We start from the raw sequence: 27,469 nt of genomic DNA, 5'->3' as shown, positions 1-27,469 counted from the left end.
AACATTACGAATTAACATGTAAAACTCTATGGAAGGCTTCCAAGGCCTGACACAAGCATAGCTATATCTTAAAGAACAACAACAACAAAATCACAAGGATTGGTATTTATCTGGCCTAAGTCACCGAGATGCTTCTTACAGATATTCTGAATGCCCCACTATTCTAGCTTTCTCTCCTGTGGAAACTGATTCATTTCAATAATATGACCCACAGCCCATGAGAGGAAAACCATTTCTACATAGAGAATACCTACTTTTAGAAGGATGACATTTATTGTCAGTATAACAATAATTAACTCTAAGTATCAAAAAGAAAAAGGTGCTGCCAAAATTATTTCAAGGATAATTTCTGGCTACTGTATGAAATGGTCTCAACTTAAATCCTAATTTTCAGACATTCAGTTCATAGGAAGCAGACTGTGGAGAAGACAATACATTCATGGCTAGCATTTGGATACACCTAGAAAGTTACATATAGTTATATAACTCCCTTTCCAACTGCTTTAAAAAGGTTTCCCCCAAATGGGGAATATTTCCCTTCTTTCTTCTGTTTTCCCAGGGTTCCAACTTTTCCTGATAGAACTAGAATTGGTAACCATCACAGAACAATATCTTCTCACCGCTTTGCACAGATGAGCATTTTATCATAAACATTTTTCTTTACAATTCTTCACAAGTGATCAATGCAATGACCAATAAAGTGATGTTTTTATCAGTCATTACATGCTATTTTACTTGTGGTACACTTGAGTCAGTTTTAATTTATTATAAAAAAATATGCATTTGCTGTCTAAAGTCATACTGAGAAAGGATCTTATGGCTTGCACATGGGCATAAATCTTGGGCACAATACAAAGACTAGGGTTACCAGGTGCCCGCCGGTGGCAGGCAAACTCCCGGAGATTTGCCCCCTTATCCGCCAATTGCTGAGCGATCGGTGGGCAGGGGCAAACTTCTAGAGTGTGCCCGCCACTGCATACACCTCAGGAGCGCGCACCATGTGCACGCTCCCACCCCTCACGCTGGCTGCGGGAGCATCCCTGCGCTCCGATTTGGCCCCAAACCGACCAAATCAGAGCTTGGGAGTGCTCCCGTGGGCAGCGCGACGACGTCACTTCCAGAAGTGATGTCATCATGCCACCACCAGAGGGTAAGTTCCAGGCCCCTAGCCTCCTGCTGAGAGGATAGAGGGACCTGACTACCCTAACAAAGACCCTGTTGCTATTCATTTTAGTATTGTGTCTTTTTGTTCTATTTTCCATGAAAATCATTCCTTTCTACCTTACGCCAGTTTTGAGCACAGTTTGGCTTTGTGACCGTTTGATACAAGTCATTTGAAATACAGTTTTATTGAAGCGGGTCTATTTAGATGATTGACCATTGGAAACTCAATATCCCAGTCCTAAATTTACTCGGTTGAAAGCAAGTTCCATTTATTTAAGTGGAATTTATTTCTAAGGAGGTGCAATTAGGATCCGCCCAAAAATGTTGTTTGGAAAGCAAAAACATAGAGGCTGAAACAAATTTGATGTCCTGCTTGATTGGATACATTTATCCCGTAATTGGTTGACAACTCAGCATTGGTATGATTGGGATTCCCACCTCCCCCTTTTTCAGTATTCCAGACACATCCATGTAGGAAGTTCTCCTCCACTCTTTGTCATCTTTTTCCCGCTGCTCTCTTATTTCATGACCTCTCTTGCTAATCCTGCTATTGTTCCTATTAGCAAGTTTAAGCAGGCAAACTTCAAACAGACTCGCACTGGGTCACAAGGTTTAATGGGCACCTAGATAATCATCTAAATTACATTTCTAGGCCTGATGGACCAGACAGGCTTAGAGAGGGACTTTACCAGCTTTCACTGTTAATCAGCGCAGATTGTGTCTCTCAGTGTGTCTCTGCCTTCGCCTGCCTCGCAGAGGGGCAAGGCCACAAGTGGCTGATTAGCAAAGGCAGCTGCTTTCACTTTCTTCTCTCCAGAAATTCGGTCAGGAGGCCCAAGTGGCATGAAAGGCAAAATGCGGCCACAGCTCAAACGCCGAGCACTCCCTTCTCATCAATGTGAAACTATCCACCCTTGGCTCACGGAGGACTACAGTCAGCAAATGCAGTTGTTGCCAATTTTCAGGATCTGTTAACACTTAGGAACTTGCCTACTGACGGATCCTCTTTCACGTTTATTGTGCATATCATCAAGGGGAAATGCAGCGGCATTGTCTATTGAGTTCAAGAGCTATGGCTTGGGACAGATTCAAAAGGTTGTGATGACTGCACATTCTAATTAATAGATAGGGCTTTTATTTCTGGAGAGAAAGAACAAGCCAAACAGGGAGGGATGAGTGGAGTTAAGACACTGATGCAAACAATCATGTTTGTTTCTTGCTAATTGCTTCTTAAAATGTTAAATAAAATTTAAAAAGTCAAACAATATCAAACACCAGTAGTGCAAATCTCCAGTCTTACATTTTGTTATTAGTTATCTTTCCCTTAATCGGTGTGTTGACATTAAGCCCAGAAAAGTTATTAATAACTTGCAGTGCACTTAGATGCCAGGAACACTGTGCAGTGTAGAGTTTTTCTTCGCTTTCCCTCGATGTTTCATTCACTTATCTGCAATAAATCTTTTTTGCTTTCTTTATGCTACCATTACAAAAGAATGAGTCTATGAGTAATAATGACACACTTTGTAAAGCACTCTGAGTATGGTATTAAGTTGTCCCGAAGGGCGGTCTATAAATCAAATATCATTGTTGTTATTGTTGTTGTTGTTATTGTTATGGATACCACCTTGCTTCCTTTTGATTTGTCTCTCAAATCAGCCAACAACCTGTTCCAAGGAATGCTCCATCAGTGCAAACTTAATCTCATTGACTTCAATGAATTTAGAAGAATGTTCTGTTTAAGATTTCATTGCTTGCCCTGCTAATGAACTTCCCATAAACGGAAGCTGCCGACTCACCGACAAGCTGGGTTGGCACCTGGGGTAGGATGGAGAGGAGGCGTGACGAAGAGTGGAGGCGGAGTGTCCATCCAACGCCGGTCCATCCGCGTGGTCAGCGCCATTGCTACTCGAGCATCTGCAGGAGCAGCTGGTCACCCTCCCACCCTCTGCAGTTTTTAGAGCTATTGAGGGGGCTCTGTCACAACTTTATGGGTTGGCGGTTTTTTAGGCATTGGGCCGGATCCCAACAGGGTGAGTGGGCCTGCGGGACTGCTCACCCCGACGGATCTGGAGGCAAGGTTCGCCAGGCAGAGCCGGCGACAGAACAACATGTGCTGAGGTGCCAGCAGCAGGCCGGCGGGTGATGCATCGGTCGGCAGCCAGGCCTACGATGCCAACGGGGATCCTGCCCAGATGCCAGGCCAATGCTCCATACAGCTGGAATCAATAAAGTTGTGGCCATTTCTAACTCATACAAGTGTCTGGTGTGATTACTGAGAGCCAAGCTACAAGTGATGCCTTACACAGGTTGGACACTTGTCAGCTTCCCTCAAGTTTCGATGGGAAATGTAGGCATCCTGGTTTTACAGCTTGGCTCTCCATTACAGCTGCAAGACCAGGATGCCCACATTTCCCATCAAAACTTGAGGGAAGCTGACAAGTGTCCAACCTGTGTAACGCGTCACTTGTAGTTTGACTCTTAGCCGCAACGCAGTCTGACATAGCACCTAGGTGGCAATGTGTCTTACAGATGTTTGGATCAATGGTTTCCTCTCTACCATTTTGCTGCCCTTTCTCATTTCTTATTATATTCATCTGGCTTCTTGTTTTCATATTGCATTTGCCAGCCAGCACTATACTAATTTTATGGCAAGGGTAGTTTTCTATTTGGTGCAACACCCTGTTGTTCCAACAGAGATGTCTTAGAGCACAAGAGTTATTGTGGCATAGTGGATGGAATGTTGGACAAGGGATCTTGAGAGACCTGAGTTTGAATCCTCACTCCAACCATGGACCTTGGTCCTGTTGTAACTTCTCGACCTGTTCTTCCTCATAGAGTGGTTGTTGTAAGGATAAAATGGAGGAGGGGAAAATAATGTTCTAAGCTACTTTGAGTCCCAACTGGGAAAAAAACCACGGGATATACATGCACATCAAGTAGAAATCTCCACATTAACTTTCCATTTTAAACATAACTTTTCCCAAACTGAATGAGTTTAAAAAGCAACCCAGAAGCTTGGGGCATGTTGAATTGGGGTAACTATTGTCAATTAGGTCAAAGATTACATTAAAAAATTCCTTAGGGTCTTTAAAGTAATAAAGTCCAGTAGCACCTTTTAGACTAGCCAACTTTATTATAGCAGAAACTTTCGAGAACCACAGCTCTCTTCATCTGATGCTCTGACGAAGAGAACTGTATTTCTCGAAAACTTATGCTATAATAAAGTTGGTTAGTCTTAAAGGTGCTACTTGCTTTCAGAAAGCTCCCATGCAGGACAAGAAGATGGCAGCTGTCCCCAAAATAAAACAGGAGCCCAGTGTCCTCCGCTGCTGGTATTCAGAGGAATACAATCTCTGGACATTAGTTGTCCCATTTAACTACCATTCGGTCATTAATAGGTCTATCATCCATTCATTTGTCTGTTTTCAAATTACACTAGTGACCATCGCCACATTCTGTGGCAGTGACTTTGTGCATTGTTGAACTACTTTTTGAAGCCTTTTTGATAAGATGAACTTGGTGATCTTATGGCATTTTACATCCTGGACCATGTGCCATTTCTGGGAGCCCTCTTGTGTCCCATATTTTCTAAATCCAGTCTCCATTCAACTGTGTGTCCTACTTGATGATGAGCCCCAGTTTACTGCTGTCCGGTCCAGGATCCTAGCATGTTGCAAGAGTTCTAACCTATTTCGAGTTTAACTTTTGATTTTTTTATGGGTTTGACTTTTTCTGGCTTCCCCTGATCCTCTCTTAAATTTGCCCCAACAGTTGGAGGGTTAGTTCCTTGAGCAATTCTAACTTGAATTGTTCAGAAGCTCTGTTTTAAGCGAGGTTTTATCCTCTTTCTATACTCAGCATTGAGCTGTACCTACTCACCCAAGGTCAGCCATTTGCTCATCTAGGGCTCTAAGGTGCCTTGAATTAATGTAATGTAAGCAACTCATGATAAACAGGAGCCTTGTGGCACTTGTGTTTATTGTAGCATAAGCCTTCATGAATTGAAGCTCATTTCAGGACTGTTAGATCCTGCTTCATAAAGTTGTACATAGCCGTGTTAGTCTGTAGTAGCAAAATAGTAAAGAATCTGGAGAACTGGGTTTGCTTCCCCACTCCTCCACTTGATGCCAGCTGGGTGAGACCTCTCTCAGAGCTCTCTCAGGCCCACCCACCTCACGGGTGATTGTCATGAGAATAATAATACACTTTGAAAACTACTCTGAGTGGACATTAAGTTGTCCTGAAGTGCGGTATATAAATAGAAATTTATTATTATTCTTACAGAAATCTGCAAAACTGCAACCTTACAGTCTGCTTGGAAGTATCTGATATGATATCTTGCCTGTTGGTGGGGTGGGCGACTCATGCTTTTTCCTTGTCAAGCTGATTCCAAGAGGCAAGAAAAGGGCAAGCAGCAGTGCTCGCCTGGAGTAGAGTTCCTAGTCCCTGTTTAACTCTTTCTCCTTGTTCTCCAAGAGGGGACCAGTGGAAGGAAAATGGCAGAAACCAACTCAGAGGGGTGGGGAATAAAAGAGGGATGTGTGTCCAGTTAACTGGGGGAGCATTTCCACCCTCTGAAAGGTATTTAATAAACCAAATCAGGGCTTTTTTCAGCGGGAACGTGGTGGAACGGAGTTCCGGCACCTCTTGAAAATGGTCACATGGCCGGTGGCCCCGCTGCCTCATCTCCAGTCAGAGGGGAGTTTAGATTGCCCTCTGCACCACGTGGCAGCGCAGAGGGCAATCTAAACTCCCCTCTGTCTTGAGATCAGGGGGCGGGGCCACCGGCCATGTGACCATTTTCACCGAGGGGAATTTAAACTAAAAAACTCCCCCCTTGTTCCAGGCGACCCAAAGTGACATCATTATGCGGTCCTGAGTTCCATCACTGAGTTCCACCACCTCTTTTTCCAGGAAAAAAGCTCTGAATCAAATGATGATAAATTGTAGCCCCATCATATACTAAATATTACTAAGGGCACATTCTAGTGTCCTTAGAGATTTTCTTAAAAGGGACCTGTGCTTTACACTTGTATTAAATGATATTACCTTTCAAATGACAATTAACACATCTCGGTTTTTATTTTTACATTCTAGAAAAATGTAGTTAACCTCACTCCAAACTGAACCATTATTTATCCTAGACAATAATTACTTTCCCAAGTGGTCATTAGATTCAAATTTGTTCATCAAGCACTGAGAACAAATGATACTTTCTTATTTCTGTACATGTGAAGAGGATAACATGATAGTTAACATGAATCCCTCCCATATATTACCATGTTTTGTTTGTCCTGTATTCAGCTTTCACACAATTAATTGGAATGCTAGAGATATTGGGTCTAAATTGTTATTGCAATTGTACTTCCTTCCGGATTTTGGAGGGCACATTTTAAATGCAGCTCTTTCCATCTCCAACAGAGTAAAATATAAAGCCAACAACCTCTTAATTTACAGGAAATGCAGTACAACAAAACAGTAGAAGGGAAACCCAAGCCTCTTAACATGTATTCATGGCTCAACAGTTAATCCCTTGACTAATTTGCTTTTAATGAGGATATTATGAGCACCATAAAAAAGAGAAAGAAAGAGAAAATAACAATAATTTGGGACTCAGAGGGGCTGCATGGCTTTGGAGATGCACACTTCTTTACTGAATAGCCTTGAACTTAATCCAGGATTACTCAAATGCCTAAGAATCGTTGGCAGACTGGAAACAACATCCCTGGCTCTTTCTTTGTATTGTAACCTTCATCGTGGTATCAGCTTGCAGTGAAACTCGAATATCCTAACGGGATTAGACATGAAAGAAAAAAGTCTCTGGATTAGACTTTCAACTGAATCCCCACTGTGAGAAAGACCACGCCACGGCTTTGACCTTTCCCTTCCAATGCATGCGGCCACTTGCGCCTAGTCAAGTGTCTAAAGAAGAGCCCATTGCTTTGCTCTTGGTGTTTATCCTTTGCTCCTCCAACAGGTGTCTGGTTACTAAAGAGAACAAGTGTAGAAGCCTCTGATCTCTGGCACAGGCAAATTCAGCCAGCACAAGGAATGTACTCTAATACCCTAAATATTGTCACTACAATATTCAAGATTTTCTTTTGTAACCAGCCAATTACCAGCTGCTGTTTCCGTAAGCTCTGGCTGGAAGCGAAAGTCAAAGCCTTTTCTAAAATGTTTTTTACAGTACTTGGAAAATTGGTCTCTGGGAAAGTGTGCCTTCATTGGAAATAATACAAAATACTGGCTGGGACCCAAAGATATGCTTTAATTGAGTCCAAAGGCTTTGGGGTGTCCAGTGGGATTTTCCAGAGCAGCTGCATACCATATTGTAAACTGCTTGTGAAGATGTTCAAAGCAGAGCTGTGAAACTCATGAATGATACAAACATGGACCAGTCATTTTCTCTCAGTCTAACTCACCTCACAGGGTTGTTGTGAGGGTAAAAGGGGGTAACAATGTAGCAGGATGGAAATGGAGTGAACAAATGAAAACAGTTTGTTTCTGCCTATACACTGAATGTCACAAAATCTATGGCAATTCTCTTGAATATGAGTTATAAAAAGCTTCTATCTCAAAAGTGTTTATTGAATCTAAACTTAATGAAGAATAATATTACTTATTTAGGAGTGGTACTAATTAATGCAGATAACTCTAAGTTAATAGATAATAATTTCAAGGCAGTAATAAGGGATATTGAGAGTAAGTTGAATTTATAGAAATCGTTTAAACTGTTCTTACTAGGAAGAATAAATGCAGTTAAAATGATTATGATCTCTAAATTAACATATGTTCTTGACACTATTTCATTTATGATACCACTTTGAAGTCTTGGCAAAAGATATCAAGTTCATTTATATAGGATGGTAAAAAAACAAGAGTTTCCTATGCAGTTGCTCAGAGTAAATGGCAGCAAGGAGGCTTGGGGATGTCAGATACTACCATGACACTGCTAAATTATCATAGCTTACTAGTTGGTTTTCAGCCACAAGTAACCCTGAACAAATTGTTATTGAACAAAAAAGTGTACAAGTGCATTAAAAAATTTTTTTTATGGATTAGTAAAGCAGAGAGGGGAAAGGTGTATTCAAGTGACGATGCCATATAATTAATAATCTTAGTTGCATGCAGGGATAGATATAAAAGAAAAGTAATACCTTCTAGCATTCCACCTTTATCCTCTGCAGCTAGAGATCTAGCTAAAATACAGAGTTCTCATTCATACGCTTTAGTTAAATGGGGAAGACCTAACTTAGATTCATACTATTCTTTGGTGGAAGAAAAAATAGAGTAATTTCTTATGATAAAATAAGAGCTATTAACAATAATCAAATAAGTATTTTTGAATATCTTCAAACCAGTTTTTAGACAGGGTTTTGAGAAGGTCAGGTTTAAGAGACTGTAAAGCCTTTGAGCAAATATTGATAAGTAAAGGTAAATATGTTAATGCTTAGATTTTGTGATGGAGAGTGCCCTCAAGTCACAGCTGAGTTATGCCAACCCCTTGTGGGGTTTTCATGGCAAGAGATTAACAGAGGTGGTTTGCCATTGCCTGCCTCTGCAACCCTGGTCTTCCTTGGAGGTCTCCCATCGATTACTAACCAAGGCCGACCCTGCTTAGCTTCTGAAATCTGATGAGATCAGGCTCACCTGGGCTATCCAGATGAGAGCAATGCTTCAACTTATGACATAAGTGTAAAATTACAAGATTTATAAAAGATACTCCAAAATAGAATAAGTCCTTAGGGTATAATATTTCGGAACAGTCTTGGTCTTATATTTTTACATATACATTTTCCTTTTCAATCTCTTTGCGATATAGAGAAAATATTTTTAAAATGTTACAACAGTAATACCTTACTCCATGCAGATTATCAAATTTATAATTTATGTTCAAGTAGTGCTGGTACTGTGACCTGCCTAACACTAATTTTTTGCATATGTGATGGCTTTGTCCTAATGAAACCACTTATTGGTTGACAATCTCTGACATATTGACACCAAGTATAGGAGTTGTAATCCCTAATTCTCCTAATGCTTTCCTGTTAAACAATGTAAAGTTAATTCCAAAGAGGTTACAAGAAATTTTATTATATTAGTTACTTTAACTAGAATTAATTTTGCTTGATGTTGGAAATCTAAGCAATCTCTTGATCTACAAAACTGGAAAACAAAATTAAAGGAGTTTTCTTCTATGGTAAAATTTGCTACAAGGAAGATGAATAACTCAGTTTGAACCATTGCGGTCTTCATTTCTCGTTTCGATCATTTGTAGAATGTCATAGAATGAAAATATGTTTTTAAGTTTCTACTTTATGGTTTGTTCTGTACTTTGCTATCTTTGTAACCATACAAATATTAGTAAAATTAAAGAGCTTATTTTTTAAAAAGAAAAAGAAAACAGCATGTTGGGGTTACCAAACTCAAAGTGCGGCCCAGAGTTCTTCTTGACTTATACAGAGATCTTTTCCCCTGGAGGAAATAGCATCTTTGCAGGGCAGACTCCATGGTATACCATAAAGTTTAGGAAGAACAGAAGTTTTAGACTGACATTATATCTCTGCTGAGCTCCCTTCCCTCCCCAAACTCTGTCCTCTCTCTATACCAACCCCAAATTTCCAGGAATTTCCCAAGCTGGAGTTGTCAATTCTAGCTGGAAGTTCCCAGGGCATCCACAAGCTTTTACTTTTTTCTCACTTTTCTTCAATGTTTTCCTAAACCAGAACACTAGTAAAGCAATTTATTCTAACAGTAAAGTGCATCTTAAACAAAAGCCTCTTATACAATGCAAATGTTCTGGAACGCTAGGCTTGTCCCTGTTTTCATGTGCAGAGAAATTTTATAGTGAGGGTTAATTCATCCATATGGATGTGTTGCAGTCCATATGCACGTGTTGAAGCAGGATGTCTATGGGACACAGACTGGCAGAAGAGAAAACATAGCAGAATAGACTAATGAAAAACAGCAGAGATGTTTTTTTAAAAAATGTAGTCTTCTAAAGAAAAACAAAATGAGAAAGTTCAAAAAGAACAATTGACCCCTTCGCTATAGAGAATGCAAGGGATCCAAAGTGGCACAGAGAGAAAATATTATTTTAAAAACTAAAAAGTACCTGGGCAAAACCACACACTGTAAAATCATCAAAAAGCGGCAAACTTGGGCGGTCTTCTCGATAAATGATGATTTTATAGATGTTCACAACCTCATGTGGTGAATGAGATGCATCTGTTACCATAATGTGGACTCTGTTTATTCCTAGTCCAAGAGGGTACTTTGCAGCACTGTTAGAAAAAAGAGACAAGAAGAACAAAATAGAAATGTAAAGCCAGTCTTTAAATACAGGATTTTTTACATCCCACAGCTAGTTATAGTTATCACAGCTTAGAAGAGATTCAGCAAAATGTTTTTTATTTAAATCTGAAATACGGTAGACACACTCAGCTCTCGTACGTATTTCGCACAGATACATCACAAGGAGTATAAAATGTTTGCAAATCTTTTCTCTATAACCTGTTCCACCATTTAATATTCCACGTATTATCCTACAGTGAAGAAATAAGTGGTTCTGTAGTGTAAAACCCCTCCATTGTGTGCATGGATGCTTTTAATTTGAGAGTTTTACAGACGGTATTGGGGGGTCAATCTGACCCCAATTGTAGAGAATCGAGAAAATGAAATGCTGCTTACCCAAGGTGTGAGGCTTTAAATGATCTCATCATGGTGAAAACTTATATATATTGGGTTAAAAAGTAATTAGACAAATGACACCGAATCAGAAATCTAGTATAATTGCTGCAAAGGGTAGCTTTTAGGATTCAGATTATATAGCTCATATGACATACTTGAATACTGGATTCAGCCTCAGAATGAGCAAAACAGCTGAAAAGATTATTATGAGTATTGCTGCAAGGTGCTTAAGTCAAATAAGATTACAAGTATTAGCTGGCCCTGGAAATGGCTCGCTAACCAAGCATGAAAGGATTTCAAACAGAACTTGAGCCTACAAATGGTGTAGACTCCTTTGCTCTAAAGTGAAGTTTGAATGACTGATAATAAAAGAACTGGAAAGTGTCTCTCAAACAGATACAACTCCTGTAGAGTAAAACATTCTAAATATGTGGCCATCATTTTAGGTATGACAGCCAGCACCTCTAAAAAAATTATTTTATTATGATTTTTTTCAGCAAACACATTACACAAAGATTAAATATTGGTCAAGGTGCCAAGACAGCACCCACAAGTTCACCTCAGCACTAACGGTTGTGAATGTATGAGTTGTACAAAAGCCACCCTCCTTGTATCATGAAGAATGGTTGAATTTATGGTTTTATTAACAGCATCACTTGATAGAACTATAGCACAAAATAGTCCCTTTTACCATTAATAATACCATTAATAATATGTTTATTGCTTTTCCGGCCGAAGCCATAAGCCATACAAACACCAACAAAATATGAACTGTACACTTGAACATACCCAATTCACATAGACATAACTCGTTATTATCACTTTAAACTATCTAAACTCATGAAAATCTTGTTTCTTTATCACCGTGGCTAAAAAGGAAGCCACTATAGCAGAGGTTTGATTGTCAGGAAAGTTATCAGACAATAACACTGAGATTGCCCAAGGAAGGAAGGAAAGCTTTTCTTTTAACATAATAGGAATAATAAATCTCTCTCTTTCCTTATAGTCCCTTTTACATAATAGATTGCCCATAGATTGTGCTTCTACAAGGGCCTCTCAGTTTATGTATTTGGTTGGTAGACAAGTTTATTTTGGTTCAAAAACCTCCGGAGTATACTGATAATAGATTTGTTCCTTTCATAATATGAACAGTTCTGCTTAGGAATGAGGGCTATGGAGCTTAAAAGGGCACCAGATAGATATTTCTTCACATGGCATATAGCTCACAGGAAGCCACCTGCTTTTCTACGTGTCATCACAAAATGGCAAAAATATTTTGTAGCCCGAAGCAATCTGGCAGGTCCATGTGTTGCCCATGGACAAATATCTTGCTTTAGAAAACACCTTGGATATGGAGACATTTTGAAGAGTTATCCAAGTGGTGTCTTCTCAGGTGACTTAATCCTTAATTGTTTTTATATGAAGGCCTTAGAATATGAACATGCCATTCCAAATACCTGGGCCCTTTCTTCTCATCCAAATGAACTTCACACTGACAATTCACAGCTTCTGCCCTAATCTTTACTGTTACCACATCAAATGGCACTTCAGTGTAGTATTCTTTGATCTTTGGATCAAATTTAGGATTTAGGTTTAAATAAGGATTGGTGAAGATCTGCCGGATGTGAGGTAGGGTATCTTTATCTGTGAAAAAGAAAAAGAAAGAAAGAACAATTGCTTAGACATTATCTAGTACTGCCTAGACTTATTATTCTTGACTATATTCTACTTGCTGTCCTTTCTGCCAGGACTAATAGCCTTTTCATATAGATTACGATATTTTTTCAGGGTTTTAAATAAGCCATATTACATAAACCAGTCTGCTTGGGGATTCTTCATTCCAATGCCATGTGCAGACTGGATTTAGATAAAAAATTACAGGACCAAAAAGACTAGGGCCATTTTCATACGTCTTACCTGCCGTGCAAAATCGTGCAAAACTCCCGGAACGATAATGTCTTCCTGGCGCGATTTACTGTGATGACTCCAGTTTGTGGCACAAATCATGCCACAAACTGGAGTAATGACGGGAAATCACACCAGGAAGATGACGTCGTTCTGAGAATTTCGTGCAATTTTGCACGTCCGGTAAGATTTGTGATAACGGCCTGGGGTAGATTGGGAACTTCAAATGGCCAAGTAAGAGACCGAGCTGAATGTCCCCTGTGAGAGCCAGCACTGCAGTGGGCACTTAGTTCAGATCCCGTCGGCACTGCTGACAATGGGCATTGATTCACCCGCTAGCTCCCGTGGTGGTGTGAGAGGAGGCAACTAGTACGGTGCCTGATCGTTGGTGTCACTGAAGGTCCTGAGCCAAGTGTGGAACTGCTGGGGCTTGGCTTGGCTTGTTCTTGGTTGCCAGTAAACAAGCCCCAGGAATGTTCCCTGTAGGTTAAATGGCCAGTCCTCCCCTGAAAAAGACTTTGAGCTATTATTGAGGATTAATAAATGAGTTCTCCATCGATTAACAGAAGTAGTTACAATAGTTATGATGATGAAGATGACAACAGACAGTGTTAGTAGCAGGGCTTTTTTTCAGGGGGAACGCAGGGGAACGGAGTTCTGGAACCTCTTGAAAATGGTCACATGGCTGGTGGCCCCGCCCCCTGATCTCCAGACAGAGGGGAGTTTAGATTGCCCTCCGCACCGCCAAGCAGTGTGTAGGGCAATCTAAACTCCCCTCTGTCTGGAGATCAGGGGGCAGGGCCACCAGCCATGTGACCATTTTCTCCGAGGGCAACCCACTGAGTTCCACCAGCTCTTTTCCCAGAAAAAAAGCCCTGGTTAGTAGTGTTGACAGTAAATCAATCTGTAAGGAGAGGACTGATGTGTGGGAAGATGTGAAGAATCCAATAGTGATTCCCATGTTAAAAGATGCTTGGATTCACTGCTGAGCTGCCCTTTCTCATCTCTGTATACTATTGCCCTTTTCAAAATATTCTGTTGCCCACACAGCAGCCATTAACCAACCATAAAGTAGCTGGTGAAAGCAAATTTAATTTCTAAAGAAGGCTATAGAAATGCCAGCTGCAATTATGTAGAATTAGCGCCACCTAATGCCTGGAACACTACATTCTGTCCGTGCAAGTTGGACTTACCATGACTGCAATGGATGCCCTCAGCCAGATTCAAAAAAGGAAAACCTAATGGATAAACAAACATAATTTTAGGACGGTCTGGGCTATGTACCCTGCCAAATCTGCCTTTGGAAAACAAGGTTCTGTCCCAAGCAATAAAAAGGGCATTCTAAATTTCAGCTCTTGCATTAGTGATAGAGCGATTGTTCCCTCCTAGCACTAAAAAGCCTGTTTCTGGGCCAATGCAAATTAGCCTTTTCAGATATGTATCAGACCAATTGTTATTAAGGGAGTTGTCATGAAGACTAAGATGTTTTGAGCCAGCCCTAATACAACCAGTCAAGGATCCAGTATGTAATCTGTCCTGGACTTCTCACTCAAGAATATGTACTCCACTTTGGATAAATTATGCACTAGATACTTTAGGGCTGATACAAAGCACTCTTTGACCCCCACACCAGTTCCAAACGTACGCTAATGCTGTAACAAGCAAACTTCTACTCCATCAGCCGCTGGTTATGTGAAGACAACAACAAGGCTTTTCAGGGGCTAGGAGCTTCACAATCCATTTAGAGAGCCAGTTTGGTGTAGTGGTTAAGAGCAGCAGGACTCTAATCTGGAGAACCGGGTGTGATTCCCCACTCCTCCACTCGAAGCCAGCTGGGTGACCTTGGGTCAGTCACAGCTCTTCCGGAACTCTCTCAGCTCCACCCACCTCACAGGGTGATTGTTGTGGGGATAATAATAACATTGTAAACCACTCTGAATCGGCATTAAGTTCCCCTGAAGGGTGGTATATAAATCGGTTGTTGTTGTTAAATAGATGTTCCATAATATGCAGATTTTCACAGTCATGGAGGAACACAATGTATTTGGATAATCAGAAATTTTGGTTAATGTTTGTGTATTAAGCAATCTATGAAATAATATTTCCCCCTAGCAAATGAATACAGAAGGAAGCATGTTACCTTCATTTTTTGCTTCCAGAGTGGAAGAAACACCTTTAATGTTATCCTTTCCTGAATAAGAATTCCTAAAATGAAAAAGGATGGAAAAGATTGCTGAAGTGACAAATAAAAAGTTCAGGAACAAGTATTCTCAGAGGCTATTGTTTCTCCAATGATACTCCTAAAGCAACATATCATTAAAACTGAATTGCTATAATGTAGTTATTAGAATCTAAGCCTTATCACCGTTACTTTACATTGTATATAGTATTGTTATTTGGTTATTGGTTGTGTTTTAGTTACCAATTATTACTTGTTAATCTGTGCTATCTTGTAATTTATTGTATGCATTTTATTAATAAAATTTTGTTTAAATTAAAAAAAACCCTGACCAATAGTTTAGTTGTGGCTATTTATTTATATGCCCTGACCTGTATAGCCCAGGTGAGCCTGTTCTTGTTAGACTTTAGAAGCTAAGCAGGGTCAACCTTGGTTAGTAATCAGATGGGAGACCTCCAATGAAGTCCATGTTGCAGGGGCAGGCAACAGTCTCTTATCATGTAAACCCCACCAGGGGTCACCATAAGTCAACTATGAGCTGAGGACATTCTCTACCACCACCATTTATTTATGTACTACCATAGGCGTGTGGGGTTTTCAGAACAGACTTGATAGTGCATATGTTAAATTACAATTGCAGTTAGAGACAGGTAGACTTCTGTGTAAATGTGAATCATGCTGATTAGTCAATCTAAAGATGTTCTGAATAGCAAACAAGACATTCAGAGTTGAGAGGATGCTGCTGACCAATACAGTGGGCTGCAGGCATGTTGTGCACAGCTGAATCATTAGATTTGGGGAATTCGTGCCAGGGCTCATTTCAAGGGGGAACGTGCAGGAACGCAGTTCCGGCAGTTCCCCAAAGAGGTTACATGTCAGGTGGCCCCACCCACCTGACTCTCAGCCATTTGGGGCTCATTTCAGCCTAGATTAGGGCCGAAATGTCCTGGATTGGGCCTCTGACGGGTGGTGGATCACTCTCCCACTCAGCAGCAGCCTGATTCTGACCATTTTGGGCCCCTTTTCGGCCATTTTCAGCCCCCTTTTGCCATTTTGGGCCCAATTTCGGCCCTGAATGGCCAGGATTGGGTCCAAAACAGCCAGGATAGGTGGTGTGGCATATGCAATCAGTTATGCTAATGAACCACTTCTGGTGATGGGAAGAGGTGTGGCATATGCTAATGAATTATGCTAATGAGTTCCTTCAGCTCTTTTTCTACAAAATGACCCCTAATTCGTGCTGTTCTGTATTCTTTGAAAGATATAACTGGATTGGTTCTTTCTCCTACCTGTTTTCTGTTTGTTTAACTTTCTCCTTTGCTTCCAGACAGCAAACATTACTGATTTTGTGAAAGATGAGAGAAATTCCACTTAAATAGGACTTAATATTCCAGAACATTTCATCCAATTTATTCCATATTTAGCCAAATACAATATTAGACATTGTACTCTTGTGGATTATGATGAGCCAAAATTGGATTTATAATGGGAACTCAATTAGACCCTTAGGTTATGAACAGGTATTAATAAGATAATGGGGCAAAAATACAGTCTTACAACTCTGTTCATAGTATCAAGACTACAGCTGCTAAAGCTCGAAACACATACATACCATCAAATCAACATCTTACCGTCCTGCAAGGTGTGTGTGTTTTCCTTTCTTAATGATTTGCAGCTGTTCAAGTAAATTTGAAAGAAGCCAATGTAAAGTCAGAACTGAGTCAAGCCTTCTTGGATTAACCATGCGATAAAGGTCGTGTAGCAAAAAATGGATCTTTGGAACAGCAGATGGGAAAAGCTGTAAGAAACAAGGGTTAATGTGGACCAAATTAGACCCACAGGAGAAACAGAGACCTTCAGAGGGATCACAGACCCCCACTTCTGGTCTGTGAGTTCCATACAGCAGCCTTTGTTTTTGCTGTTTTCCTGAAAGGATGTGCTGCTAGCCTGCATATATAGAGGCATGCATTAAACTTCTCTTTACACAGAGAGAAGAGGAGCAGGAAGGTGAGGCGAGGTCACTCGGTGGTGGAAAGGATTCCTTTTTAGCTCCTCGTTACAGTACAACATCTGGTACTTGACCAGATGTTCCCTTCTCCTGGCTCCCCTGCTCCTGGCCTTGACTTTGGCAAGGTCATCATAAGCATGGCGTCTCCTCTTCCTGTCATATGATTTCCTGTCATGTGCTTTCGACTATATGGATCCTATGCTTCTGCCAGGGGGTTAAAGGTGGTTCTCAGTTCTGGAAAGGCAGACGATCATTGCTTTATGGCTTAGTTCAGACATCATGTGAAACCACAGCTTAACTAAACTAACCATAGTTGATTGTCTGACTGTGGGGCACACCACTAACTATGTTTAGTTAGGATCCATTAAGCCAGGATCTGAAGCTAGGTTCATCAAGTTGGTTTATTAACCACAGTTAGACTTAACAATGGTTTTGTCTGAATTATGAACACAGACATGTTTACTTAATGTGAGTTTAATCCTGTGTTGTTCTCCAATAACTCAGGTTTCTGCAATTAAACCAGAAGTTGTAAAAGCAAACTGGGATAGCAATAATCTGTGAGCTGAATCCCAGTGTCAGAAACCAACCACAGTTAAAATAAGCCAAGGTTTCTCATGGCGACTTAAACAAGGCTATATAACTCACCAGTGTGAATTGTTTAATTGCTTTGCCTTTTCTGTCCCTACCAGAGTGAATCACAGCAATCAAAAATACGTGGGAAACCTTCAGGTAACCCAAAGGGCTCATTGCAAAACACAATACTTGTAACTTACCAGTTCAAATTGTCCTAAATTCTGAAGCTCTTTTACAAAACTGCTCAACAAATTTAGTTCTTCTGAAGTGAAACATTGATCAGCTTCCTTCAGGTGATTTTCATCCTGTAAAAAAGGCAGCAGAACTTCTCAACAAAATGCCCTCAAATCACCAAACTCTTTACCATATGCTGACTTCACTTTATATCTCTGATTCTCAGTAGTGATTCTTCTCTTGTGGTGAATGCATTGCTTCTTTTGATATTTAAAGCAGAAATCAAGGGGCATTTTTTAAGACTAACAAAGTTTATTCCAGCATAAGGTTTTGTGAATCAGACTTCTTCAGATGCTTAGGCAATAGAAATGCTACTAAAGTAACAGGGAGAGGAGTGGCAGAAAAAGACCTGTTGCACATCTTTCAGCTGTGAGTTCATGAGTCTCTCTACACAAGACATCTTACACGGGAATGCTCAAGTGCAGGGAGATGCAATGTTAGCCGGGAAGCATAGTTTAAAAAGTCAGAGCTGGCTGAGATTGCTCCTCAGAGAGTTTGTTAATTTCATCTTCGCCTCCCTGAAGGGGAAGTGAAATTGACAGAGCTTTTAGGGAGGCAAAGATGAAATTAACAAATCCTCTGAGGAGTGATCTCTGCCAGCTCTGTCTTTTCAAACTATGCTTCCCAGCTAAGATTGCATCTCCCTACACTTGAGTGTCCTCGTGTAAGATGTCTCATGTAGAGAGACTCTCTGTGTAATGGACTGAAATGGACCAGATTATTACACTTAATGAATGATGAGAGGTCACAGATTCAAGCTTTCTATAGCAGTTACAGAGAGATAAACAAAGTTACGAATAATATCTGATCCAGGAAGGCTCAGTATGAAGCCCAAGAAAAGGAATACAGTGTGATGCAGCATACTACTTTGACTGAAACATGGCAAGAAGAACAAACTCTAAAGGATGGCCCATGATTTGTCATTACAGGGATAAATCCTTAGGCTGATGTGCTCTCTCTCTTCTTTTTGATTAAAAATTAAAACATTTTTGCAGAAAACCATAATTTCTCAGTCCATCTGAAAAGCTATTATTCATTTTCTCCTATTCAAACCAGGATTACAAACCTAGTTTACAGTGGAGAGAACAAACCATGGTTTAGAAGAGACAAGCCTGGTTTGCTGGGACAGTGGTTAATTTCTTAGATGCAAACAAGAGAAGAGACATGACATGGCATCAGTGCATAAATGGCTTTAAAAGTGCTAGCTGGGGCTGTCCCACCAGCCCACTCCACTGAAGTTAATGGAAGTTGTTGTTAGGAAACAGTATTTCCTGGGCCATGCCCCATATCCACACATACCTTGATCCCTGCTGACTGGTACACATTCCTTAAAGCCTCAAAGAAAGTAGAGTGGAAAGGTTTATTTGAGAAGAGAATTCTGAAAGTATCTCCAAGAAGAGTTTCTTTAACAATTTGGTCCCGATAATCTGTATCATCATCAGCTTGAAAGTCAAAATGTTCATGTACCTGGAAAAGTTATAAATATACCTGGGAAACTATATCTGGAAAAGATAAATATACATAATGGTTTGGATCCAATCCATTTTCCTACAGGTAAAAATGGGATAACTACCCCAAAAGGCTTTGCTGCTTCATTTCCTGATAGGGTTGCCCCCCCACCCTGCACTCACTTGGCCAGTTGGAAGGGGAGAGGCATGAGCACAAAGCACGCGTGCACTTCTTTGTCACAGCAGAAAATGACAGCATTTTCTGATGCAACATGAAAACTATTGGTCAAGCTGGGGGACAATTCATTAAAAATCCCTCCCAAACTCTACGTTTGGGAGCAATTTTTAGTGAATTTCCCCCAATGAGATCCGTAGCTTCCACATCATGTGGGTGTGGGAGTATGTGCATGAGGGTAAATACCCACTTCACCCCATCCCCAGTTCAGCACCTGGGGGACCTATCACCCCTAATTCTTGAAGAATAAGGAAGTCCTAGAAAACTATTGCTAGTGTTTTAGATTGGTAGGAAGTCAGGCAACCTGACCTGTATAGCCTGATCTCGTCAGATCTCAGAAGCTAAGCAGGGTCGGCCTTGGTTAGTAATTTGATGAAAGCCCTCAAACGAAGACCAGGGTTGCAGAGACAGGCAATGGCAAACCTCCTCTGTTAGTCTCCTGCCATGAAAACCCCACCAGGGGTCGCCATAAGTCAACTCTGACTTGAGGGCACTCTCTACCACCTCCACAAAGTCAAGCAATGAACATGGAAATAAACTGGGAAGGGTGACTAATGCAAACTCAAGGCAATAGTGGCTGGATGAATCATTTGGTAGCTCATGGAGAACCAGATTTCCAATTACCATCAACCTAAAGAGGTACATTTTCTTCCATCTCTGGCATGAGGCTTGCACTTCAGGGAGGCTTGCAGTTTACCCATTCCTTCAGTGGTGGCTGTCTCAAGATGGAAACCATCTGCCAGCCACAAGCCCCACCAGGCAAGGACTTTGCCCACTTTCCTGAAACACAGGGCAGGTGCCATATTGGGGAACAGTGGTAAGGAGAGCCACAAGGGGCATGTCAAAAAGCCGCATGTGGCTCCAAAACCACTGGATATCACTGAATTAGAGGAACAGAAAAATAGGTATTTAGCATATCAGCCAAAAAATACTCATGGGGACTGCAACTCTTTTCAAACAGTGCTGTTTCACCTTCTTCACTGCCAGCAATCAGCTCCTCTATAGAGTAATCTACCTGTTAACGGCGCCACCATTTCAGTCCCCTGTGTTCACTTAACAAAGCTTCTCAACTGATGTTGTCAAATGTCTATTTACTTTGCTGCGCACAGATTTTTTGGAAGATCTGGAAATAACCAATAATTTCTCTAGCTTCTTTGGTAAAAAGGAAATTTTCTTCTACCCAGAAAAAAAAACCTATAAAGAGTTGCTTTTCATCACACAGTAGTTGCTCCCATTAAAACAAAGTCATTCATGCATTATTACTGCAGGAAGCAAACTGTTTACTTATTTATTTTGATTATTATTTATTTATTATTTATCTGATTTATTGCTTACCTCAAGAATGACAGGATGCATAGCGCGTCTGAACCCAATGTCAAAGGTTAGCATCTGAAAACATAAGCTGCATCTGAAATAAGGTGACAAATCTAATTGTTTCAAGTTTTAACAGTGACAATGACCACATATGTATATTTAAAAATGTATTATGTCTAGAGACCAGGAGTCTTCAGCCCGTGGGTTGGGGCCCTCAGATGAGTCAAGGACCCTTACCTACTGTGTTGGAAGAACCTATCAATTCACTATTTTTGTGCCTTTTGGAAGGACCAGTTGAAAGTCTACAAGGAAGCCTTTGACTTCTCTTTGGACATACAGCTGGACAGCAAGTAAAGACCAATGTGGTGGAGGCTTTCCTTTTTATCACACACCCGTTCAGAGACTCCAGCTCCTCATTTTCCTGTCACATGACCATGAGGCCATGTGACATCACATGACTGTGATGCCATGATGACGTCCTGCTACATGCTTTCAGGTTAGCGGGTCCCACGTTTTCACTGGGGTTAAAAGTGACTCCTGGAAGACCACTTATCTAGGCTAATCATTTAGGATAACTGCCATCTTTTCAAAACTTTTATTTATTTAATTATTTATTTGATTTATAGCCCGCAAGCGGGCTCAGGGCAGGTTACAGCAATATAATAATACAAAAACAGAACACTGAAATACATTAAAATCAGAATCACCGATATGTACAGTTAAACCTCAGATGGTAGCCTCCTCCACTCTTCCCAACAGAACATAAATGGGGGGGGGGGAGGATGTACAACTGATGTCATTACTGTGACTTTGCATCTGAGGGGGCAGATGGTTCTGTAGCCCCCCTAGTTATAAGAAAATACCTTTCACCCTATAAATGGTTGATTAGTTTAGAAAATTTTAGTGCCACATCACCAGAGACCCTGCTCACATGCCTACAATAAACTGTTATTATGTGGAGAGGGGAAGAAATTGTAGAGCAAAGAGACAAATATTTGTTAACTGGCTTTCCAAAATGGCTATTGCCACTTCCTTATTTATTTTTATTTATTTAATTTATATACTGACTTTCTCCCCCACGGGGACTCAAAGTGTAGGCAACTCGGGCAGATGCACAGCATCATCACTTCCAGAAGTGACATAGTTGTGCTGGCTGCGGGAGTGCTCCCACACTTTGCATGGGGCCGATTTTGGCCCCAAACAAGTCTATTCTCAAAAAATCGGCACTATGTGCAATCCCACAACTAGTACAATGATGTCACTTCCAGAAGTGATGCAGTCGCTCAAAGACCAGGAGTGTGAAGGGAAGACGTCAGGTGAGTACCGATCCCCCCTCCCGTCGGTTGCCTAGGAGACCAGGCGATCCTGCCAAAATGGCTTACATCGTTCTCTCCTCTGCTTGATCCTTTTTTCTCCGCCTCATCAACGGCCTCCCTCAGCTAACTGTTGCTGGGCCTAATTCTTGCAGTAGAACCTGAACATTCCAACTGGCTGAGAAAGCTGAATCTAGTTCTTTGTGGGCTTGCCAGTCTTCAGGTGAGGCCTGGAGTTCACCACAAATTAAAACTGATCTCCAGACTACAGAGATCAATTCTCCTGGAGGAAAGGGCAGTTTCAGAGAATAATCTCAAAGACACCTAGGGTTGTCATCCCCCCTTATCTCCAAAGTGGGGGGTGAGGGGTCATGCTGCTGGCATGGGGGCTCGAACCATTGTCCTCGTGTGCACAGTCCTGAGGTCCTGATGATATCATTTCCAGTTCAAAACTGGAAGCGACAGGGTCTCAGCAGAAGCAAACTTGTCCCCGAAACAGCATTTTTGCAATGCTTGGGTTGTGCTCTGGTGGCTCCTGGCCTGCCCCCTCCTTTCCACTCCCCCTGCTGGCTAGATTAGTGGGGCCAGGTGATAAAAGGTGAGGGCATGAGATCCCCACACCCTCACTGGGGGGCTGGCATCATTAACGGCATCATATCCCTGCTGTGCTCCCTCCCTAGACTCCACCTCCAAATTTCCAGGAATTTCCCAACCCAGAGTTGGCAACTCAGTTCTATGGCATACCAGGCCAGGGAAGCTTAAGCAGAGTAGCTCTAAACATGGGGCAGGTGGATATTTCAGTCTACTTACTGAGTGAAGGCCTTTGGTCCAGATGCAGATTCCTCACCGTAAACTTCAGCTATCAACAAGAGTTTGATTATTGCCTCTTTCATGTCATCAAAGGCTTGCTGTGGGGAACTGGCTTTGAAGGAGGTCTCAAAAAGGGTTTCCAGCTAGAAAAAGCACAGTCATCAACAAGTCTGGAAAACTCTTAACTATATTGAATGTCTTGACTATCAGGGAAAACTCAGAAGCTAAACCATCTCTCACTTTAAACAACAGCAGATGAAAGTATTCTAATAAACAAGACTGACATGGTATCTTTGGATCACCTTTCCATTTTCAAATATCTGTTCTGAAGAGGCACGCACAGGGATGCAATCATATGGAGAAATGAACAGTGTGGTGCAGCAATATCCACTGTAGGGTCACCAGTAGAGATGGGCATGAAATGGGAAAAAAACGAACGCTGAGTTTCATGGTTCATCGCGTTCCACGAATCATGGAACACAAACTTCCACAAAATTGTCCCATTTCGCAATACAATTCATTAGCTTCGTGATTTGTCAGAACCCGGGGCACTTCAATGGCCCCCTTCATACCCAGAGATGCCAAACTCGCAGGGAGACTTCAGCAGGTTCTCCTCCAGCCACCCTCCAAGTTGCTCTCTTCAGGCTGTCTTTGCTGACTTTTCCCTCCTGTCCTCCTAGCTTCCTGCTGCTTTGACATGCCCTCCCTCGCCACCTCCAAGTTCTTAAAGGAAAAGCCAAACAAAGCAGATCTGCTCAGGATCCACTCTGGGGAGCTTGGGGCAGGGTGGGGGGGATGGGAAGGCATGTCAGAGCAGCAGCAGGATGGGAGTCAGGGAGTCAGGGAAGGGTTCCTGAAGCTGGGTATCAGCGAGCAGTAGCAGAAGGAGCTGCTGGGGCTGCCGCCACCACCGCCACTACTCCACCATCCCATTAATAAAAATGGAGAAGGGAAACAGAGAGGGGAAGAAATCTCTGGCTACGGTTCCCAGGTAAACATGCACAGACATGCATTGCTCAGCTCTCAAATTGGCAACAAAAGGTCTGCAGACATTCTGGGCCTATATTGCCTAGGGAATCAATGGACTGGTAGCAGCCTGTTTGGCATCACGAAGTATTCATGTATTGAACAAATCGACCCAAAATTCATGGATTTTGTGAAAAACACGGCCCCACGAAATGCAGTTTCACGATTCATGAATGGGCCTGATTTGTCACAAAATTTGATTCATATTTCAATTCATGCCCATGTCTAGTCACCAGGTGCCTTCAGCCTCCCAGTGGGTGGGAGAGGACTTGGTACTTACCTTTCTGATCTCCTCATATACGCTCAAAGTGAATGTGCTCCCAGCAAGCACAATGATGTAACTTCTGGAAAAAACATCATCACACCATTGGGGAATGCACCCCCAATTTTGCCCCCTGTGAAACATGGGAGCATGCCCCTGCTAGCCTCGATGACATTACTTCTGGAAGTGACGTCGTCGTTCCATTGGGGGATGCACCCGCTGTGTGCTGCCCCAGGAGGTTTTTTGCCTCCTGGACCCATACCTCGGGGGCCTTCTCCCCCACTAGCTGGGTCAGTGATGGCAGGGGGAAGAGGCTGGGACCAGGGGATCCCCTGCTCCACCAGAGGACTGGCACCCCTAGTCCATTGTGTACAATCACAGCTCAACAACAGACACTTCTGTGCTTAAAGTATAAATGATTTACGGATAAGATCCAAAGAAAAACTGAGAATATGTAAAAGAAACAAACTCTTGCTCCCTTTCCCTATCTTATTCAGGGCCTAGCATGTTCCATAGTTCCTTCAGATCTTTGCAGCAAGTGGACTGAAATGGAAAGCACTCAATTTCTGCTCATAGTTTTATAATGGTTTTGTCGAGAAACTGCCTCAGAACAACTGTTAGAGTTGCCAACTCGGGGCTGAGAAATTCTTGAGCGATTCAGAAAAATGGGGAGAGCAGGTTTGTGGGAGGGGAGCAACCTCAGTGAGGTATAAAGTCATAGATTCTACCCTGCAAAGTAGCTATTTTTTCCAGGGAACTGATCTCTGTAGTCTGGAGTAGAGATGGGCGCAAACCAGAAAAAAAACAAACCATGTGGTTCGTGGTTCATCAAATTTCACAAACCATGAACTTTCACGAATCTCCCCCCCCCTCCCCGGTTCGTGAACTGGTTCATTTGGTTCATGAAAACATCACATCTAGGTCAGAAAATTGTCACTTCTGGGCCAGCAGAAGGTCACTTCCAGGACAGCAGAAGGTCTGCAGGAAGTCCATCCCCTGTTGCTTAGGAAACCGATTGATTGGCACCAGGCTGTCTGCAGTGACAAACCAAAAAATGAACCAAATGAACCAGCCTAAAGTTCGTGGCAGTTTGTCAGAAATGGGATCTGACGAACAGCTGGTTCACGAACCATGAACCGGCCTGGTTCGTCATGAATTTTGGTTCATATTTTGGTTTGTGCCTATCTCTAGTCTGGAGATCAGCTATAATTCTGGGAGATTGCCAGACCCTGCTTGGAAATTAGCAACCTTAACAACTTCTGAGATTGCTGTCAAATACAATGGTCTTCCTAGAAGCATAAAAACATAGAGCTGGAAGGGACCGCAAAGGTATCTAAATCCAACCCTCTGAACAATGCAGGAAATTCCACAGCTCTCTCCCCCCGCACCTCCCCCAGTGATCCCTGCTCTATGCCCAGAAGAAGGCAAAAAATCTCCAGGATCCCTGGCCAATCTGGCCTGTAGGAAAATTCCTTCCTGATCCCAAAGTGGTGATCAGCATTATCCTAGGCATATAAAAAAAGGCCACGAGAGCCATGCACTCCCTTCATGTACTTCCTCTCTTGATCTGTGTACATTCATATTAAGTTAGAAAATCATCTTAGCTGTCAGATGACCATCTAGCCTCTTCTTAAATACCTCCAAGGAAGGAGAGCCCACCACCTCCTGAAGAAGCCTGTTCCATTGAGGAGCCGCTTTAACAGTCAGGAAGTTCTTCCTAATGTTTAGCCAAAACCTTTTTTCCTTTAATTTTAACTCATTGTTTCTACCCCAATCCTCTGGAGCAACAGAAAACAACTCTGCTCCATCTCTATGTGACAGCCCTTCAAATACTTGATGAGGGCTATTATATCCCTTCTCAGCCACCTCCTCTCCAGCCTAACATACACAAGCTCCTTCAACCTTTTCTCATAAGACTTGGTCTCCAGACCCCTCACTATCTTCATTGCCCTCGTTTGGAGCCATTCCAGCTTGTCAACATCCTTCTTAAACTGTGGTGTCCAAAACGGAACACGGTACTCCAAAAGAGGACTAACCAGAGCAGAGTAAACCAATACTATCATTTCATGTGATATGGGCACTATACTTCGTTGATACAGCCTAAAATTGCGGTTGCCTTTTTAGCTACAGCATCACACTGCTGACTCATATTCAGTCTATGATCTACTAAGACTGGTGACTGATTACGTTGGTACCAGAAAACTTAAGTAACAGAAAACTTTGTGCAGCACTGTGGCTCAAAAATAAAGAATCCTACACACTAACTCCATCTACTGGACACTCAAATAACTAGCTGTACCAATTTGCACTTGGTCAAGGATGAAAAAGAACATTTTCACAAGATAGCAAGGCTGCAATTCTAAAAACATTTTCCTGGGAGTAATCAAAGGACACCAGGCACATATCTTCCATAACTATTCATAAGACAGAGAATTTTCATATGTATCTTCATTTACACATTATATATTATTTATATTAGGAATTTCTGTTCCATACATTTATTCAGCTATATTCTTGACATATCTCACAATAAAGGTTAAAACCCAGCATTTTTAATGTATAATCCCAATGGATGTAATTATCATCACACAGTGTATAACCATAAAACTAGCAAGATCTTAAAAGCTAAAAATTGCTCCCTTAAAAACAGAGCAATTCAAAGAAGTCTCTCAGAAGTAATCTCCATTATATTTAAGGGGGTAGACTCCCAGAAAAATGGTCTTAGAATTGCAGCCCAAGACTTGCAGCAGAGAATAAGAAGTCTTTAAAGCATAACATTTGGCAGAAAAATGTATAAAGAGCAGAAAATGGACACTATTACAAACTAGCTGAATCTCTTACAGTAGTAACCCAGAATGGTAGTACTAAAATAACCAATAAAAAACACATCAAAAACCTGTCACAAGGAAAGGAGTGAGAGAAAGGGTCGTGGAAAACAAAAAGTCTGGGAAAATAAACAGATTTTTTATCTTGAACTGGAAAGTCAGCGGCTTGCGGGGAGGGTGGACTAAACACCAAATAAAGTAAAGTAAAGTAAAGTAAAGTTTAGCAGTCCCACAGAGACAGATGCTGAGAGGGTGTTCCAAAAGAAGGCTCTGTGTTCTGTATAGACATGGGCACGAACAGCATTATGAACAGAAAAACCCCATGAACAGCTTAATCTGTTCTCGAACAAGCTGTTCATGAGGCCCCATCCTAAACGAACAGGTGGTCGTTGCAAGCCTTGTTTGTTGCCTTCCGCAGCCATTGGGCAAGCCAGACAGTCTGGCACCTGCAATCAATCCCCTTGGCAACTGGAGGCAGGGAGGGAC

The 27,469-nt window shown here is 41.7% G+C and overlaps 1 protein-coding gene across 1 annotated transcript in view; it reads right to left on the bottom strand.

Annotated features, from left to right (window-relative positions):
* The window catches only part of CPED1 (cadherin like and PC-esterase domain containing 1), a 144,260-nt gene that overhangs the window by 45,603 nt on the left and 71,188 nt on the right, over positions 1-27,469 (bottom strand). Inside the window, exons 8-16 of the mRNA XM_054989143.1 lie at positions 22,871-23,013; positions 20,769-20,841; positions 19,050-19,217; positions 17,717-17,821; positions 16,567-16,733; positions 14,897-14,961; positions 13,950-13,994; positions 12,309-12,495; positions 10,277-10,445 (exon numbers count right to left, since the gene is read on the bottom strand). Coding sequence (XP_054845118.1) covers positions 10,277-10,445; positions 12,309-12,495; positions 13,950-13,994; positions 14,897-14,961; positions 16,567-16,733; positions 17,717-17,821; positions 19,050-19,217; positions 20,769-20,841; positions 22,871-23,013 — 1,122 coding nt within the window. The remainder of the gene's footprint in view (positions 1-10,276; positions 10,446-12,308; positions 12,496-13,949; positions 13,995-14,896; positions 14,962-16,566; positions 16,734-17,716; positions 17,822-19,049; positions 19,218-20,768; positions 20,842-22,870; positions 23,014-27,469) is intronic.

Source organism: Eublepharis macularius, chromosome 9 (assembly GCF_028583425.1).
Source record: "Eublepharis macularius isolate TG4126 chromosome 9, MPM_Emac_v1.0, whole genome shotgun sequence".
NCBI lineage: Eukaryota > Metazoa > Chordata > Lepidosauria > Squamata > Eublepharidae > Eublepharis > Eublepharis macularius.
This window is presented reverse-complemented; position numbering and strand designations above follow the sequence as displayed.